This window comes from Periplaneta americana, chromosome 8 (genome assembly GCF_040183065.1).
Source record: "Periplaneta americana isolate PAMFEO1 chromosome 8, P.americana_PAMFEO1_priV1, whole genome shotgun sequence".
Lineage (NCBI taxonomy): Eukaryota > Metazoa > Arthropoda > Insecta > Blattodea > Blattidae > Periplaneta > Periplaneta americana.
The window spans coordinates 92,292,396-92,310,046 of record NC_091124.1 but is presented as its reverse complement, the minus strand read 5'-3'; the positions used below and the strand labels follow the sequence as shown (position 1 = coordinate 92,310,046).

At 34.8% G+C, this 17,651-nt stretch overlaps 1 protein-coding gene across 4 annotated transcripts in view; it reads left to right on the top strand.

Moving 5' to 3' along the window:
• pum (pumilio) overlaps nucleotides 1-17,651 on the top strand; it is an 888,766-nt gene that overhangs the window by 65,446 nt on the left and 805,669 nt on the right. For all 4 annotated transcript variants that reach the window (XM_069833260.1, XM_069833261.1, XM_069833257.1 and 1 more), the window contains exon 5: nucleotides 8,003-8,098. In XM_069833260.1, coding sequence (XP_069689361.1) covers nucleotides 8,003-8,098 — 96 coding nt within the window. The remainder of the gene's footprint in view (nucleotides 1-8,002; nucleotides 8,099-17,651) is intronic.

Genomic DNA, 17,651 nt, shown 5'->3' with positions numbered 1-17,651 from the left:
AATTTAGAGTTTTGCACGAATACAAATTATTTAGGAAGTTCATTGCAAATAGAATAAAAAAGTCGCAATGGAGTAGAACACAGCACATTATTCTGTATAAATATGAACATGCTTCCCTCCATTTTCAGAAGAGTACTGTTGGGCTAGGAGCTCTGTTTTCGATAGTGGGATAAAAGAATGCCACATACTCGTATTTTCTCACCATGTGTTGATTCTCAGTAAAAAATTTGAAATATTTTTAGTATTCTTCTGAGCCCAGATAATTAGTTCTTTAGGTGTTGTGAAGGGATTCTGGCTTAATTGGAGACTGGCCTTTGCTGCAAGTCTTTTAGTGGTACTTCCAATATGATCAGATGGCCCCTTTCCATGAGATGTTGTGAAAATGTGTCATACAGCACCAATACCGAAATCCTCTTCATGGAAACATAGATTATCAAAATTCTTTATGTTTTATATTGCACACTGACTCCATAAAAATAAACTATATTTTTAACGTTTGCTATTTCCTTTCTCACAAATTTCATTATTCAGTTTGAAAAAGATGGACAGTATTTGTGTAATGCTTCAGATTTTCTGATATTGCTACAAAGCTGTTGTGTTCTGTAACATTATTTTCTTTCTAATATATGAGAGTCAATGAAATGAAAACGAGAAATTAATTTTTTTCTCCGCAGAGGAATGTTATTTCTCAAAATAATCTCCACCATTGTTTAGGTACTTATCCCACCTGCTCACCAGATTTTTGATACCTTGTTCATAAAAGTCTTTTGGCTGCTGATGACACCACTGCTGCACTGCCTCAATCACGTCACTGTCTGTCGCAAACCAGCACCCTCCCAGGTAACTTTTGAGCTTTCTGGAAATGTGGAAGTCGCAAGTTTTGGCTGTAAGGGGGATGCTCGAGCACCTCCCAGTGCAGATCCCTAATGGTGTCCATGGTGTGCCGAGCTGTGTGTGGTCACGTATTGTCATGTACAAAATGACATCTTCACGCAAACGTCCAGATCGCTTGTTTTTGACAGCATGATGCAATTCAGTACAGAGCGTTTTGGAATATCACGCGGAGGTGACAGATTCTCCTCTCTCCATGAAGTGACAGAGTAATGGACCCTCTGAGTTAAAGAATAGCATGAGCATCACCTTGCCTGCAGTTGTGAAATGTCTGAACTTTTTTGGGCAGTGTCGTGCTTCCATTGCATGCTGTGTCGCTTGATCTTCGGTTCGTAGTGCTTGCACCATGTTTCATCCACTGTCACAATACGTTCCAAGAAAGCCTCCTCATCTGTTCATAACGCAACAGATGTTGCAAACTCAGTCCCATTCGATGTTGTTTCTGCTCACCTATGAGACATTTTGGCACCTACTTTGTGCACATTTACTGTACTTCAATCGGTTGTGGATTATTGAGTATGCAGATCCATGACTGATATTGAGGTTCTGAGCCACTTCGTCCACTGTACACCTCCGATCTGCCTGGATGAGATTGTCTGCTCAACAACATTTTCTTCCATGATGACTGTGTAGGACTGGCCAGGGCGTGGGTCATCCTCCAGTGATGTTCGCTTTTGTTGGTATTGCTTTGTCCACTCATACACTTGGGCGCATGACATGCAGTTGTCCACATATATCTTCTTCATACAAAGATGAATTTCAATTTGTGAAATGTTTTTGGCAGCTAGAAACTGCACCACACTACGCTGCAAGAACTTGGACACTCCTGTTACTGTAAACATCATCTTCGTCTTGCTGCTGCACATCACTCCCTGTGCATACAGGTTAGCCAACCTCAGACAATATAGCTCTCAATCAGTAGTATCAACTCCAAAACTTTCCCCCATGGCGGCGCATAACCTAATTGTTGACAGCCGATTTCTCATTTTCATTTGACTGATCCTCTTATAACAAAAGGGTGGATCGTGGCCTGCCTGTTATTCCAGCGAAGTCCCTGAGCAGCAGAACCTTATATCACAATAGTATAATTTTCAGGAAAGTCACCAATTACAATGCATTCTCCTGACTCCAATTGCTCTTTTCGTTCTTTCAGAAACGAAGATTGCTGTTGAGCTATAAATGTATGAAGCAACAAGGCTAACAGTTTAATAGCTAATTTATCTACGAAATTCTCAGTGGATGACTGTAATATTTCCAAGTTTGTGCAGTCAACTCTTACGTTGTTTATAAGTGATCTACTCTGTATCTTTCGCATCAAACGTTTCTTCAAGATATTTAATCAGATTATTAGTTTTTCTGGGCAGGTAGCACATTTCATTAAATAGCAATCTGATGATGGCGGATTACAGGCTATTTGCGTCAGACAATCATTATAATTACTGATTACCATATCTGAATTTGCTGACAGTCTAGAAATGTTAGCACCATCAATCATTAGCGTAACATTTTCATGGTGAGCACAAATGCAAACAGAATGTGTCCCATAGGCTCCAGGAAGTATGCATTGCCTTGGTTTCAACTGTACAAATTTTGAAAAAACTTACTTTCAAATTAGAGTGGTGTTCTTTAAAACAGTGGTAAGTTTCTCTCAGATTGCTCAACATTAATCGTTTCTGTTTATTAATATTTTTACCATTTTCTTTCACTGTTACATATTCTTTTCCTCGCTATTAATCTGCTGACATCATCAGAATTGTAAAACTCTATCTCTTCTACAATAGAAATTTCTAAACTCTTCCTGGATTTCGATTGAAGTACTGTCAAAATTCTCTTATCAGTGGCTAATTGTTCAGCAACTCTTATCATTCGTGTAGATTCCTGAAAATGTTCTTGAATTTTACAATAAGACCAACTTTCGAAAAGGTTAAGGTTTGTACTTTCAACTTTCTATCTTCAGTATCACGAAATGAGTCAATCAACTTTTGTACTATATGATCTGAACTGTCATGACTTTTTTGTTGTTTTTCGTCTGAAGTAGAGTCGCTTTCAATGTTATGAAATACTTTATCTCTAGGTTTACTTTTTATTTTTTATAATTTCTGACGTGGATAATGTTTTTGACTGAGTTTTCTTTTTTTAATAGTACTTTCACCTAATGACACCAAGCTTTCTTTAACAATGGATATGTTGGCCTTTTCCTCAGCTTCTTTTACGGAAACCATACCATAGATAGGTAGGTAGGTAGGTAGGTAGGTAGGTAGGTAGGTAGGTAGATAGATAGACAGACAGACAGACAGACAGACAGACAGACAGACAGACAGACAGACAGACAGATAAGATGGATAGGATGGATAGGATGGATAGTTGGATGGATGGATAAGATAGATAGATAGATAGATAGATAGATAGATAGATAGACAGACAGACAGACAGACAGACAGACAGACAGACAGACAGACAGACAGACAGACAGACAGACAGACAGACAGACAGACAGACAGACAGACAGATAGATAGATAAAGATAGATAGATAAGATAGATGGCTGGATGGATGGGTGGGTGGGTGGGTGGGTGGGTGGACGGATGGATGGATTTATTCGTTCCATAATATTCTTACATTTGCTTTATAGCATAGAATAAAGAACATGTCCAATTCTTACGTTTAACAATAAAATGAAATACATATAAAATGCAAATATGAAATATGTACAGAATTAATACCTTAATAACAATAATATTTTATACAATGTAATATGTTTACCATTTAATAATATTATAATATTTACACAGTACTGTGAAATGTCAAGAATTCATCTACAGAATAGAAAGTGTGAGATATTAAGTAATTTTTTTAGTTTTGTCTTAAATAATGCAGGGTTTTGGCTATGATTCTTAATGTCTTCAGGAAGACTATTGAACAATTTTATCGCCATGTAACGTACTCCCCTTTGAAAGCATGATAAATTTGATGATGGCGTATGAAAATCATTCCTTCTGCGGGTATTTATACTATGTATGGCTGAGTTAGTTGGAAAATTTTTTTATTACATAAGAGGAAATTTATTGTAGAGTATATGTATTGATTTGTTAAGGTTAGAATCTCTAATTTTTTTAAAAATAATCTACATGATTCTCTAGCCTTTGCTCCAACTATTATTCTAATGGCTCTTTTTTGTAATAAGAATATATTTTTACTATCTACAGAATTTCCCCAAAATATTATTCCGTAGGACATAATGGAATGAAAATAGGCAAAATATATTGTCTTTCAGATACTGCTGTTTAGAAATTGTTGTAACGACCTAATTGTGAAGCATGCTGATCTAAGTTTGGGGGTTATTTCTTTGATATGATTTTTCCAATTTATTGTATTATTAATATGCAAACCAAGAAATTTGGTTGTTGATGTTTTTAGTAGAGGTATATTGTTGATAGTTGTGTCCAATGTTTCAGAGATTAAATTTGAAGTGGCTTTAAATTGAATTATGTTAGTTTTATTAATGTTTAATGCTAGTTTATTGGTTGTAAACCAGTCATAAATTTTAAGGAGAATTGTTTCTGTTTTATATTTGAATGTGGCAAAGTTATTGTCTGTAATTATGATACTTGTGTCATCTGCAAATAGTATAGGATAACCTATTCCTTTTATTATGGGGCCAAGGTCATTTATAAAAATTAAAAAAAGAAGAGGCCCTAATATAGATCCCTGTGGAACCCCTGTATGAACATTTCCCCATGTTGAAGTAGATTTAAAGGAGTTATTAAATGCGTTGATTTCTACTTTTTGTTTTCTGATCAGGAGATGTGACTCAAACCACTGATATGCTATGCCTTTAATACCATAGTATTCTAATTTTTGTAGTAGAATTTTATGGTTAATACAATCAAAAGCTTTGGAGAGATCACAGAATATCCCTCCTACTTGTAATTTTTTATTAATAGCTTCCAGAATTTTATCAGTTAAATTAAACGTCGCTTGCTCAGTTGATTTATTCTTTCTGAATCCAAATTGTTCCGGAATGAGAATGTTGTATCTATCAAGATGATGATATACTCTTTTATATATAACTTTTTCGAAGACCTTTGAGAAGACTGGTAGAAGGGATATGGGCCTGTAGTTTTCGGGTGAGGTTCTGTCTCCTTTCTTGAATAAAGGAATAACAACTGAATATTTCAGTCGCTCTGGAAATACACCATTAAACATTGAAAAGTTACATAAATAAGACAGGGGCTTGGCTATTATTTGTGAACTGGCTTTTAATATTTTACTAGTAATTTCATCATATCCCGAGGAATTTTTAGACTTTAATTGCTTTAGAATTGTAATTATTTCTCGTGAATTTGTTGGAAAAATTTGAATATTTGGGAAAGTTATAGGAATAGATATTTTCAAACAATCGATGGCATTATTATTATTATTATTATTATTATTATTATTATTATTATTATTATTATTATTATTATTATTATTCTGTGGGATGTTTAGGTTATCAGTTATTGAGAGAAAATGATTGTTGAATATGTTCGCAACTTCTGTTGCATCTGATGTTTTTCTATTATCTGTTACAAGAGTGTAACCTTGTTCTTTACTTCTACACTTTCCACTTTCTTTTTTTTTATTATGTTCCAAGTTGTTTTGATTTTATTATTCGAGTACAGAATAATTCCGTTATAGTAAAGTTCTTTGGCTTTTAAGATTACTTTGTGTAATATTTTTTTAAAGTGAGCTATTAATTTGGGGTCATTACTATTTCTACTTTGAATATAGAGAGACCTCTTAGTTTTACAAGAGATTTTTATGCCTTGTGTAATCCAATTGTTTTTAGATGTTTGAGAATTTTTGTACTTTACAGGAAAACTGGATTCAAAGATATTTAAGAATGTATTATGAAACACATTGAATTTACTATTCATATCACCATTTTCATATACTGATTCCCATGTTTCATTTTTTAGTTTAGCTTCGAAGTCCTTTAAAGATTCTTCATTTATGACCCTTAACCTAAATTTATTCGGGTGTTTTGATGCAGGAATGCTATCGTTTCTTCTTATTAGTTGAGCATCGTGGTCTGAAAGACCATTTATAATGGGAACTGTGCGGTAACTATCTAATCTATCTCCCCTTATAATTATATTATCAATTGCAGAAATCGATCCTTTTTGTATTCTAGTTGGAAAATTGACTGTATGTATTAAATTGAAGGTTGCTAATAATGTGTTAAATTCTTCTTTTTTAGTGTTCTCAGTGAGATAGTCAATATTTAAGTCCCCGCAAAATATGTATTCTTGTTTTTTTTCATGAATGTGTTGTAATGTATTTTCTAGTAGATGAAGAAAATGTTTGAAATCTCCAGAGGGCGACCTGTATATACCTATAACTATAAGATTACCAGATTTTAATTCTAATTCTACCGCACACAGCTCTAAATCTTTTTCTCTGCTAAATTTTGAAAGGCTGATATTTTTTAAATTTATATCGTTTCGAACAAATATGCACACACCTCCTTTCTGTAGATTCTGTCTACAATAGCTATGTCCTAGTTTGTATCCTTCCAGTGAAAGTGCCGATAATTCCTGTTGTTGCATATGATGTTCAGTGACGCATATTATATATGGGTTTATTTGTTCTATTTCTAAGAATGTTAATAACTCTGGTGACTTGTTTCTAAGGCTTTGTATGTTTTGATGAAATAAACTAAACTGACTTCCGGTATCTTTTGTTTTTGAATTTGAATTAACTCCACAAAATTTATGATTTGTATTTACTTCACTGTTCTGATTACCTGTAGGCCTACTTTCTTTTTCTAATTTATATTTTACCCTAAAAAGGAGATGCCCTATGATGAACAGCAGGAATTATATTGGTAATCACTGGAATCCTACCCTTTATTCTATTAGCGATCAGATGCGAAAGCTTCTTCTTGCCTCTAGAATTCAAGTGTAGGCCATGAGATGTATAATCATCTCTCTTAATGCTACATACCTCTATCACATCAATATGAGAGGCATTGGGTCTGATCAAGGCACGTCCAAGTCGTGCATTCATACTCCTCACCCTGCTATGAAGCCACGGCTTGTCATACCTGTCAAAAAGCTCCACTACCTCCACATTTGTGTGGCTGTTGTCCTTACTTATGTTCTCTAGATCTCTCTCAACAGAGTAACTAACATCTCTATCCAGGCTGTTCCCTGGCCCACCCACTATTACAATATGAAGTTTGAAGATGAGTTTGTATCACCACTTTGTGCACTTTTCATTGAATGGATTAAAACACGCATCATACTGGCTTCTATTTGCGTCACTCATTATTTATTTATTTAATTGAGTTGATCTATTCCACAAAACCCAGCAAAGTGAGATTTAAACTGGATGAGATATTCTCAACGAACAACACAATACATGAAAGACAGGAGTTTCTTTGTTCCGATTCTTCATTTCCTTCGATCTTCCAACAAGAGGGTCATAAATACTTAAATACTTCAAGGCCTTGTGTAATCATGAAGTTTTAAAAACATTTTAGGAAACCCTCCTCTAACTCCCTTTTATGGCAGGCCACCAACACCAAGCATTTTGTCGATTGTATACTTCTAAAAGAAATTCCACTTTAAAACTTGGGTGACCATTAGAACAAATTACAAGGAAAATGATTTTATATATATATTCAGATTTTTAACATACTGTTTTAAGTTTTGATTTTCAAAATTAATGTTAAAAGCAACTAAAATTTGTTTTATTTTAATTTCAATTGCATTTAATATTATATAGCGTGAAAGCTACTTTTTAAGCTTTAAAATGAGCTATGAATCAAACCTGTACAATATACCGTACAGATTAAGAGAAATAAGTGTTTATAAAACACTTTAACTGGCCAATTTGTATAAATTTGACTGTGAATAGACTTGTAAGAAATAATGTTCGATTAAAATTGACACTGTGTGGCTACTTACTTCGATGTACGAAATGTGTAAAATAAGTTTGAACCTTTTATAAGAATGTAGTGTTTCTTAAGTGTTCGATTTCACAAAGAATGACTCATATATATGTGTGCATATGCAAGCGCTCATATTCTTTTTGTATGTGTATTATGCATTTATCCTTTTATTTTGTAGCCTGGAGCTGAACATCTTGTGTTTCTCAATAATCACATGACTCCGCAACAGATGGCAACAGCTGCATCAATTCATCAGCAGCCTAGAAATGGACAGGTGAGTACAAAAATACATTATTTTGATAATTAAGCGAATGTCTCTCCCAAAAGTGAATGAAAGATATGTTCTAAGACGTGTTTAAAAATACATTTTATATCAACATCAGCTTGGATTTGCATATTACAGAGAATGAGTCTTAAATATAGTCACACTAGACATCATTGCAGAATATGTTAGAATAAACAGCATTTACTCATTGTGTGTGCATATTGAGTTTGCTGTTAACATAAAGTTGTTAACAATTTTGCATTGGTTTATACAGAGTATGTACCATATATTAGTTGTTATAGAGTGTGTAACTCATCTTAATACTGAAAACTATTTAAACAAAACTTCAGGCTGCAATTCCTCTTGTCTTGGTGAGGTCATAGATAGAATTTCAGTAGTGACTGAATTACTTTTCTTATGATTTTTCTTCTTTCTCATAATATGTTAGTGTTGTCGAGAAAATAATGCATCACAGGAGAATGGAGTAAGTTACACAACGCAGAACTGCACGCATTGTATTCTTCACCTGACATAATTAGGAACGTTAAATCCAGATGTTTCGAGATGGACAGGGCATGTAGCACGTATGGGCGAATCCAGAAATGCATATAGAGTGTCAGTTGGGAGGCCGGAGGAAAAAATATCTTTTGGGAGGCCGAGACATAGATGGGAGGATAATATAAAAATGGATTTGAGGGAGGTGAGATGATGATAGAGACTGGATTAATCTCACACAGGATAGGGACTGATGGCGGGCTTATGTGAGGGCGGCAGTGAACCTCCGGGTTCATTAAAAGCCATAAGTAAGTAAGTATATTTTTTTCTCAGCAAATATTTAATCTTCATTTCTCTATATACACTTTTAACACTTAAATATCACTAATTAACTTTCCAACTCCTTTAATGTGTTAATATTTAGGAATTTACCTGTCAGTAGTTTCGAAGTGTTGTTCTTCATTGTCTAGGCTAGTCAATGTCCTAGGCTATGTCATTGAAGAACAACACTTCGAAACTAGTCGACAGATAAATTCCTAAATGTTAAACACAGTAAAGAAGTTGGAAAGTTAATCAGAAATATTTATTCTTTTATATTGAAAATTATACATAATATAAAGCAATATTTTGTTGATACGCATTATTTTTCAGTATAATTCCTGTCCACTAGTATGGCCTTCTGACAGTGAGAAATGAGTGCATGTATGCCTTGTTGGTACTGTTGTTGTCCAGCTCATGCAGCCACCATCTCCCGGTCCGAATCACATTGTCATTGTTCTCAAATCTCATACCACTAATAGAATCTTTCAGCAGACTGAGAAGATAGAAATTGATAACGGTCGATGGGATAAAACTGTCAAACCAAGTTTTGTGATGGCTTGTCGAGTTCTCAAACTCATGTGAGGGTGTGCATTGTCATTCTGAAGCAGAATCTGAGCTGAAATTTTGTGAGTTCGAAATCATCAGTGACACCTCTTGAAGTTTCAACATCTTAATGTAAGCTTCTGAGTTGATGGTTGTCTCTTTTGCCATTACATCCATACAAATCATGCCTTCACAGTTCCAGAAATCATCACTATCTTGTTAGAGAAACTTATTTTGATTTTATTTTTCAAGGAGATTGGGGATGATGCCATTCCATCAACTGTCTTTTTGTTTGTGGTTCAAAATGATAGACCCAGGTTTCATCAGGTGTAATAATGTGGGACAAGAAGACCACCCCATCAGTTTCAAAAAATGTTTATGTAGCTGAGCAAGAATGTTTCTCTGAATCTCATGTTCAACTGTGAGGCTTAGTGGAACCATCTTGTGTGAACTTTTGAACAGCATAGAATGGTGATACTTGCAACAGATGCGTGATTCAACAGCATGTTACACAAAACTGGAAATAGTTTTAAAAAAAGTCTGTATGCCCGAAGTTTAGTCTATATCAGTAGAATAATATGACATATACAAGTTTTGTGTGTTCATTTTGGATTTTTTGAAATAAGGAGAAAACATTAATGTTGCAAGTTGCACCACTGGTGGGGTAACTTGCAACAGTAATTAGATAATACTGTAATGTCAAATTAGCAGCTAAATAACGTCACTTGAAACACTTAATACCGTTCTTTTCATACTTATACAACAGTGGATAATGAAAACACGCACAATTTCACTTTATTAAGTATTGTAAGTTAATACGAGGGTCAGTCAAATGAAAATGATAAATCAGCTGTCAACAATTAGGTTACGCGCCGCCATAGGGGAAAGTTTTGAAGTTCATACTACTGATTGAGAGTTGTATTGTACGAGGTTGGCCAACCTGCATGCACAGGGAGTGATGCGCAGCAGCAAGACAAAGATGATGTTCACAGTAATGAGAGCATCCAAGTTCTCGCAGCATAGTGTGGTGCAGTTTCTAGCTGCCGAAGGTGTTTCACCAATTGAAATTCATCGCTTTATGAAGAAGGTGTACATAGACAAGTGTATGAGTGGACAAAGCGATGCCAACACTACTGTTGATAATGCAGCTAATGTTTCATGAATGTGTCACTTGTTGGAAAACAGAGGTGACGTATGTGATAACCTATGGCTGTTTGTCACATTTTGTTAATCTCTTAGCTAATGTCTATCAGTTTCCAGATCTGAAGGAGTATGTTTTCAGTGTTGTTGAATATTTTCGAAACAATCGTTTTGCAAATGCTCTCTACAAACAGTCAGGTGCTGCAAAACTTAAGCCAGCTGAAATCTGTTGCAAGAGTTTAGTGGATTGTCTGGATGCTTACATTAAAGGTTGGCCTACACTTCAACTGATGTTAATGTGTAAGAAAAAGTTACTAACGTTATGCTTAAGAAGAATGTTGAAGATATGATTTCCATTTTGAAGCCCATCGCTGAGACTCTTGATAAAGTACATAAAGACTTATGTTCCATTGCTCATGCTGTGTATCTCTGAAAACAACTTAAAAAAACACATAATTAATGTGATACCTCTGATTGAGGTTCTGGCTGATATGTACATCTACTAACAGGCAGTACATCTCACTTGATGATATGTGTCAGAGGATGAACAATAGTTTGTATACATCTGAAGTCTGATTTGTGGACTATGTAGCTAATCGGCGATGTATGCTATGAGGGAGAATGAAACTGGCCACCCTACCCCTTTATCTCCTGGCATAGTTGCCTCATAAGTGGTGCTATGTTGGTATCACTTGTGGCATTTTGTCTTCAGACAGTTGACTATAAACAACAACAATTAATGTGACACAAGACGAAAATATTAAGAAGAAATTTGTAAATAGATATAACATGGCTTTAACTACAGCTCATATTCTGCTCATAACTTGACTGTAACTCCAGTTTATTTTCTTACTTGCTTTATGCAAAGCAAATCAATAAGGCTGAACTGCTGCAACTAAGTGAAAATGAGAAGAAATTGGGACTTGATTTTGTAAACTCAAAATATAGGCTAAGTCTAATTTCCTGTTGATAGTGAAGTTGCAGGATCAAGCTACACCATTTCAAGAATCACTTCGCAATGAATCTGTGGTGCCACAAGTGTCGGTTATGAAAGGTAGAAGAGCCAAAAAAGTACGATTGAAAAAGTTTGCCCTAATGTATTCTCAATTATTCAACAAATTTCGACTGCTCAAGCAGCTTAAGCTAGTTTAGAAAGAATTTTTTTTTCTTTCGGTTTAGTTCATTCAAGGCTCCGAAACAGACTAGGAACTGAAAAGGCCACTGAGCTAATGTTTTAATTCGAACTGTTTAATGCCAGTGATAATGCAGTTTTTTTGTGTTCTCAAAAAAGTATTTTGCATTTATTTTAATACTTTATTTAAGGTCACTTAACTGCTTGGTCTTATTGCAACCTAACTATAAATTATAGTACAGTCAGTTCCAACTCAATGCTCTGTGACGTCATAGCGAGCTTCTCTCATTCTGCGTAGCAATCCAGATAGACTCTCGGAGCAGACCTCAACGCCAGACCTATCAAAGCAGTGGTGTATGGCAAACCAGTTTAACTTAGCATTTACAGTATTAATAATAATATATTAATGTCTTAGGAACTAGATAGGTACACACTACTATACTTAAATAATTTTGTTATCTTTCTGTTATATTTGATGTACTCTAAATTCATGTGGATTTATTATTAGACTAAACTATAGTCCTGGGCGGCTTGCCTTTTATTAAAAACCCTTTGTGTCAACCCAAGCTGAATGCAGTTATTTAGTAGGTAGGCATATTTTACTTATATAGCAAGTCACTTGATATAACCTAGATATCAGAACTACGTCTTTAAATAATTTTATATCTTATTTTTCTAGGTTGGAGATATAAATGAAAATGCAAGTAATTGCACCAACCCTGAAATTTCTGCAAAGTGTTCCAAAATAACTATTTCTGTTGGAAGTGAAGTTGATTTATCAGCTCATAATCCTAGGAAAGAAAGATTGAGGAAATTAAAATGACTTAAAAAAGGCATGTACAAAGTAGGAGAAAACAGTCGTGATTTTCAGCTTGCGGGTGGAAATAGCGACCAATTAGAAATTTATGCTTTATGTTTTAAATACTGTAAAGATTTAGCACACATTGTGAAAATTCAAATGGATTTACGGGATCATAGCAAGAAAGGAATGTGATACCCAAAGGAACTGAAAATTGTGGCTCTAACGATGTTTTTAAGTCCTAATGTTTATAAGTTAATGCAGTACTACAATAATTGTCTACAATGTGCTTAAGACAAATGGCAGAAAAATGACAGTACTCTCCTGCCCCAAATTAATTTATATTTTCTGGTGTAAAGTTGAAACAGTAATTTAAGTGAGATAGATAGATATTATCTTAATTTCAGATGAAATGTCATTTTTTACTTCATATTGAATGATGAAATAGTAGGATTAGGTAATACAGGTACTGTACAATGAAATGTGTACCTAATCTATGTTTGGCATGAACTGGTAGGTCTACAATGTAGATTTTACATATTTGTAGTTGTTTCATAAATGAATGGGAATTTAAAAAATGAGACAAAAGGCATTGCCCATTTAAGTATGGTATTCCTTGCATGCTGTATATAATATGTAAATATAATTAGTATAGTTATTACACTATTATTATTACTACTACTACTATCACTACTACTGTATTTTTCTATTATGTATAATAAGTCTAATTCTGTACCTGATACATTTTCATTTTTGTACTTCTTTGCATTACTAGTATTATACCAGGCCTCGTTTCAACATGGCTGCCAGCATGGCTTCATAATAATCGAAGAAACCGATATCTACTTTCATTTCTGTATATTACTTATTCTCTACATTACACTGTTAGACCTATACATTCAACCAGAGCTAATAGCTCTGACAATCCACGATCTGCCACAGCTCTGAGCTCGGCTCTGATTATTTCTCTGCGCCTATTCTCTGAGAGGAAAAGCGTGCTCCGACGTCACAACTCGACCAGTTGGTACTGACTGATATAGTATATTGAAAACAAGTGACTAAATATGCAGAGATATTAATTTACAACTGATTTATAATGTTATTACTCTTTAAAAATTAATCTGTTTTGATTTGTTGAAGTCATTAAGTGCAGAATGAAGATTACTGATGTTCACTTGTCTGCATCTAGTATGTAGAGGACAAGACCAGTAGAATGTGTTGGATAGAAATTGGGGAATGACAATATACACATAGTGGAGTGGGTTCTTTAGTGAGAAAAAGGAGTGAGCGAGCTTAGTTTGATTCTGAGACGAGTGATATTACATTTTATATTACTAATTGATCACATTTAATGTTGTAAGTAATAAGTATGACTAATGTTTAACAAGCTTTCAAATAATATTTCATAGAATCAAGTACATTAATATGAAAAGCAAGGATCGATTTTTCTACAATATATCATGAATGCGGAAAAGAAAATGGTTTAAAAATGATTTAACCAAAAAAAAAAAAAAAAAAAAAAAAAAACAGATTTTTTTTCCCCAACCCAGATTTTAAGAATATTATGTATGAAAAAGTATTGTGATGCTTAAAAATCCCATTTCTAGACATGTAGCATAATTCATTATGCGAATAATGAAAATAGTGATTATCAGCATACACTCTTTACGAATTTAATGTATATTAAATATTTACAAGTCACTTTATTGAACTGGTATGCACATAAAATTTGATCAATTTTACTCCAAAAACAAAGCTACTGTTATAAAAATGGTTACAGTGAGGTCATTCTAAATCACTGTTATGAATTTTATAATGTCCATGGTCATCTTTTTCGAAAAGTTGCCAGCAATGACTGAATGTGTATGTCTTGGCCTTATACATTAATTGGTTGTGACATAACTGGCACTACCATGAAGTCGGGTTGGGTATAAAACAATATTCTATTACTTTCATACAATTGTGTGTACAAAGATAGTATATTCTTAAGACCAGTTTGTGATCTTATTGACCTTTACTGCTGAGTGACAGCATGTGAAAGGAGTCATATACTGACTCTGAGTGGGTGGTCCTATCTGGCTTTTAAGTTTTACATAACAGGAAGCAAACACAAATTCTTAGGCCTGTTACACAGCCATGCGTATGCTATGCATTACAGACTACGGATCCATAAGCAATTTGTTTTCACAGTCACATGTAGCAAATTCGTAGCAGATTAATTATATCATTCGACTTGTTTGTTTCAAAATGAGGGTGCTTCACGGAAAGCTTTTGTTCTTCCTTCTAGACTTCGGAGAATGACGCACACCATGTCGAAACTAGTCAGCCAGGTAATTTACCTAATATTAACATTAACACAGTAAAGCAGTTATTGATTGTTCAGTGAGGAAAGCTTTTGGCTGCACATTATTTGTATCAAAAAGAATGTATAATAGACAATATTGGGTTTACTCGCTACTAGTTCTAAGAATCTTGAAGGGAGCATTTATAAACCTATATAGTGATTTGGGTGAGGATGAAAGAAAGTTCTTTTAACTAATTTCGCACGTTTATTCAGTTGTCTAATTGCAGGGTCTAATACGTGAGGGATATGATGATGATAATGATTCAATTGTTCGATGAAGAATTGGAAAAAATACAACAAATGCAGCTTGAACTGAAACTATGTAATTATGTCCTACCGAACGTTTTGTTGTTAACATATGATATGGTATGATATATATTTCTCTCAACATATTCGACCCTGCTGACCGTTCACATTTCTGTATTTGGGCTAGCATTCCCTTACTTACACTATTTAAAAACTTTACACACTGATGTAACGTGACCTTAATACCAGCTCTTAACTATGTCTTTCATGTCTCTTCACTTTCACTTATTCCTCATTGTAATTTGTAACACTTATTATTTCTACTTATCTTATTCTCCACTACACTTAATAACTATTTATACTGTAACTTTAAAATTCAAAGCAATAATGTAGTTTTATTCTTACAACAATAACTCTTCACTTTCTACAATTTAATTCTACTCCCGTCAACATTGGGATTTCCACTCCACACAGTAACACAGTATTCGTTATTGCACTCCACAGACAATGACAATTTACTGGATTATTGATAACAACAATAAACTGTTAATTTTAATTAATGTTCACAAAGCACTATTTACAAATCAGAACTGTCAGTTCTCAGTTCGTTTGCCTTGGCTAGTTCTTCTAGCTCAGTCACTCAAGTTCACAGTATCTCGAACCACAGACCTTCAGAGACAGCCCACTGAACCTCGAACTCAGGTCCCCCAACTGCGGTCCACTGCACTCGAACTCAGGACTTCGGATACTCGCACAGTTGTGGACACACTCAAGTCGAACACTGGTCTCGAAGCTGGCTTCACTGCTACACAAGACTGGCTGGCTTGCTGTTCACCGACTATAACAACACTGCTCAAGTTCACTTGCGTGTCTGTAATTTATAACCACACCATAGTTACGAGAAAGTACGATTGCTCGAAATTTCCAGAAGATGGCGCCTATCTAGGCTTCTCTGGATTTCTCTCCTCAGTCACCAGCTGCTTTACTCCCCCCTCTCTGCCGTGGACTAGAGTGCCATCGCTCCTCTTACGTCACAGCACATGCCACAGGAAGCAGATGCGCGCACACTTGCGCCGAACCACGGCCGACCTTGTAATCCTTCTGCCGGTCGTGAGATCATATCCCAGCTCTGTCATAATACTAATTATTCCCATTTAACTTCATTTCCAGCTTTCTCATAACTAACTAAATAATTATTTTCTTTCCTTCTAATAACATAATTACATTTTAAACTTGTGTAATATAGAAGACTTAACCCTTGTTAACTTATATCAGAAAACATAACTTGTTATTAAATTCACTGTAGAAACACTTTTAACACATAATCATATTAACACTCGTACCGTAATCAAAGAACATTGGTTCAACTTGATTTATAATTTGGTTCTTAAAATCCACTGTTTAAACAAAAATAAGTCCATAACCTTGAGAAAGTGCATCTGTTCAATTCCATTTTTCTGTTATATAACTGCCATGCTATTTCCCCCCCCCCCCCATTGGTACACCATTTTCTCAGGTTATATATTGTTTTTTTTCTTCCCTACTGCCCCCTTGTTACACACTACTAACTCGATTAACACACACAGTACTACCCTTCTTCTCCTCGCAATTCTTTCCCCACTCTCTTCTTTCGTTGATTAAACTTTCTTCTGTCTTCCAACTCCAAGGTCTCCACAGCTGTTTTCATTTGAGACACTGCTAATTTCTCCACTTTTCTACGTCCTCACACATCTGCCTTCGCCTTAGGGTGACGTCATTATTGAACATATCCAGTTGCCAGTAACATAAGGTAATAAAAATGACCCAGATTTATAAATAATTGATATTAATTGACACTTCATTATTTCTTTCAAGATGTTCACTATAACCAAACCATCAATTTTTTGTTATAATCTATATCAGGAACTGCATTGGCCGCATGTATGAGAAGTTGCACATAGGAGTAAGTAATAGTCTGTCACTCGCTCGTATGCGCTCCACTGATACTAAGCACACCTGATGAGGGAAAGTCTACTAAGTGAGGGTGTACATGGAAGGAGAGAAGCATAAAGCTTCAAACTGTTTCAACCCCGACTGGGGGGGTGACATTTCTTTTTAGGGATGCAAAATGGGGAAATGCCCAATGTGAAATATGCAAGAAGCACGTGATGTGCAAAAAAACATAATTTAAATTTGCATTCTATGTTTTGTAATACACATGCTTGTGAAAAGTTCTTCTCTACAATGAAGTATATGAAGAAGCCAAGACTAAGAGCAAATATAAAGGATACAAAATTAAAAGCTGTTTTGCGGCTTCCAGTATTAAAATATCTTACATTGTAATGGTCTATGAAAAAAAGAGGTTGCTATGACAAATTTGATATATTAAATATGTAAACTTTATGATACAAGTTTTACGTTCTTAATAGAATTCATGATACAAATCAAGATTTCAGGTATAACTCCCTGTAAAGTTGATTTGAATAATTTCGAGGGGAAAATTGTTCCGGGGCCGGGCATCGAACCCGGGACCTTTGGTTTAACGTACCATTTAACATTAAAT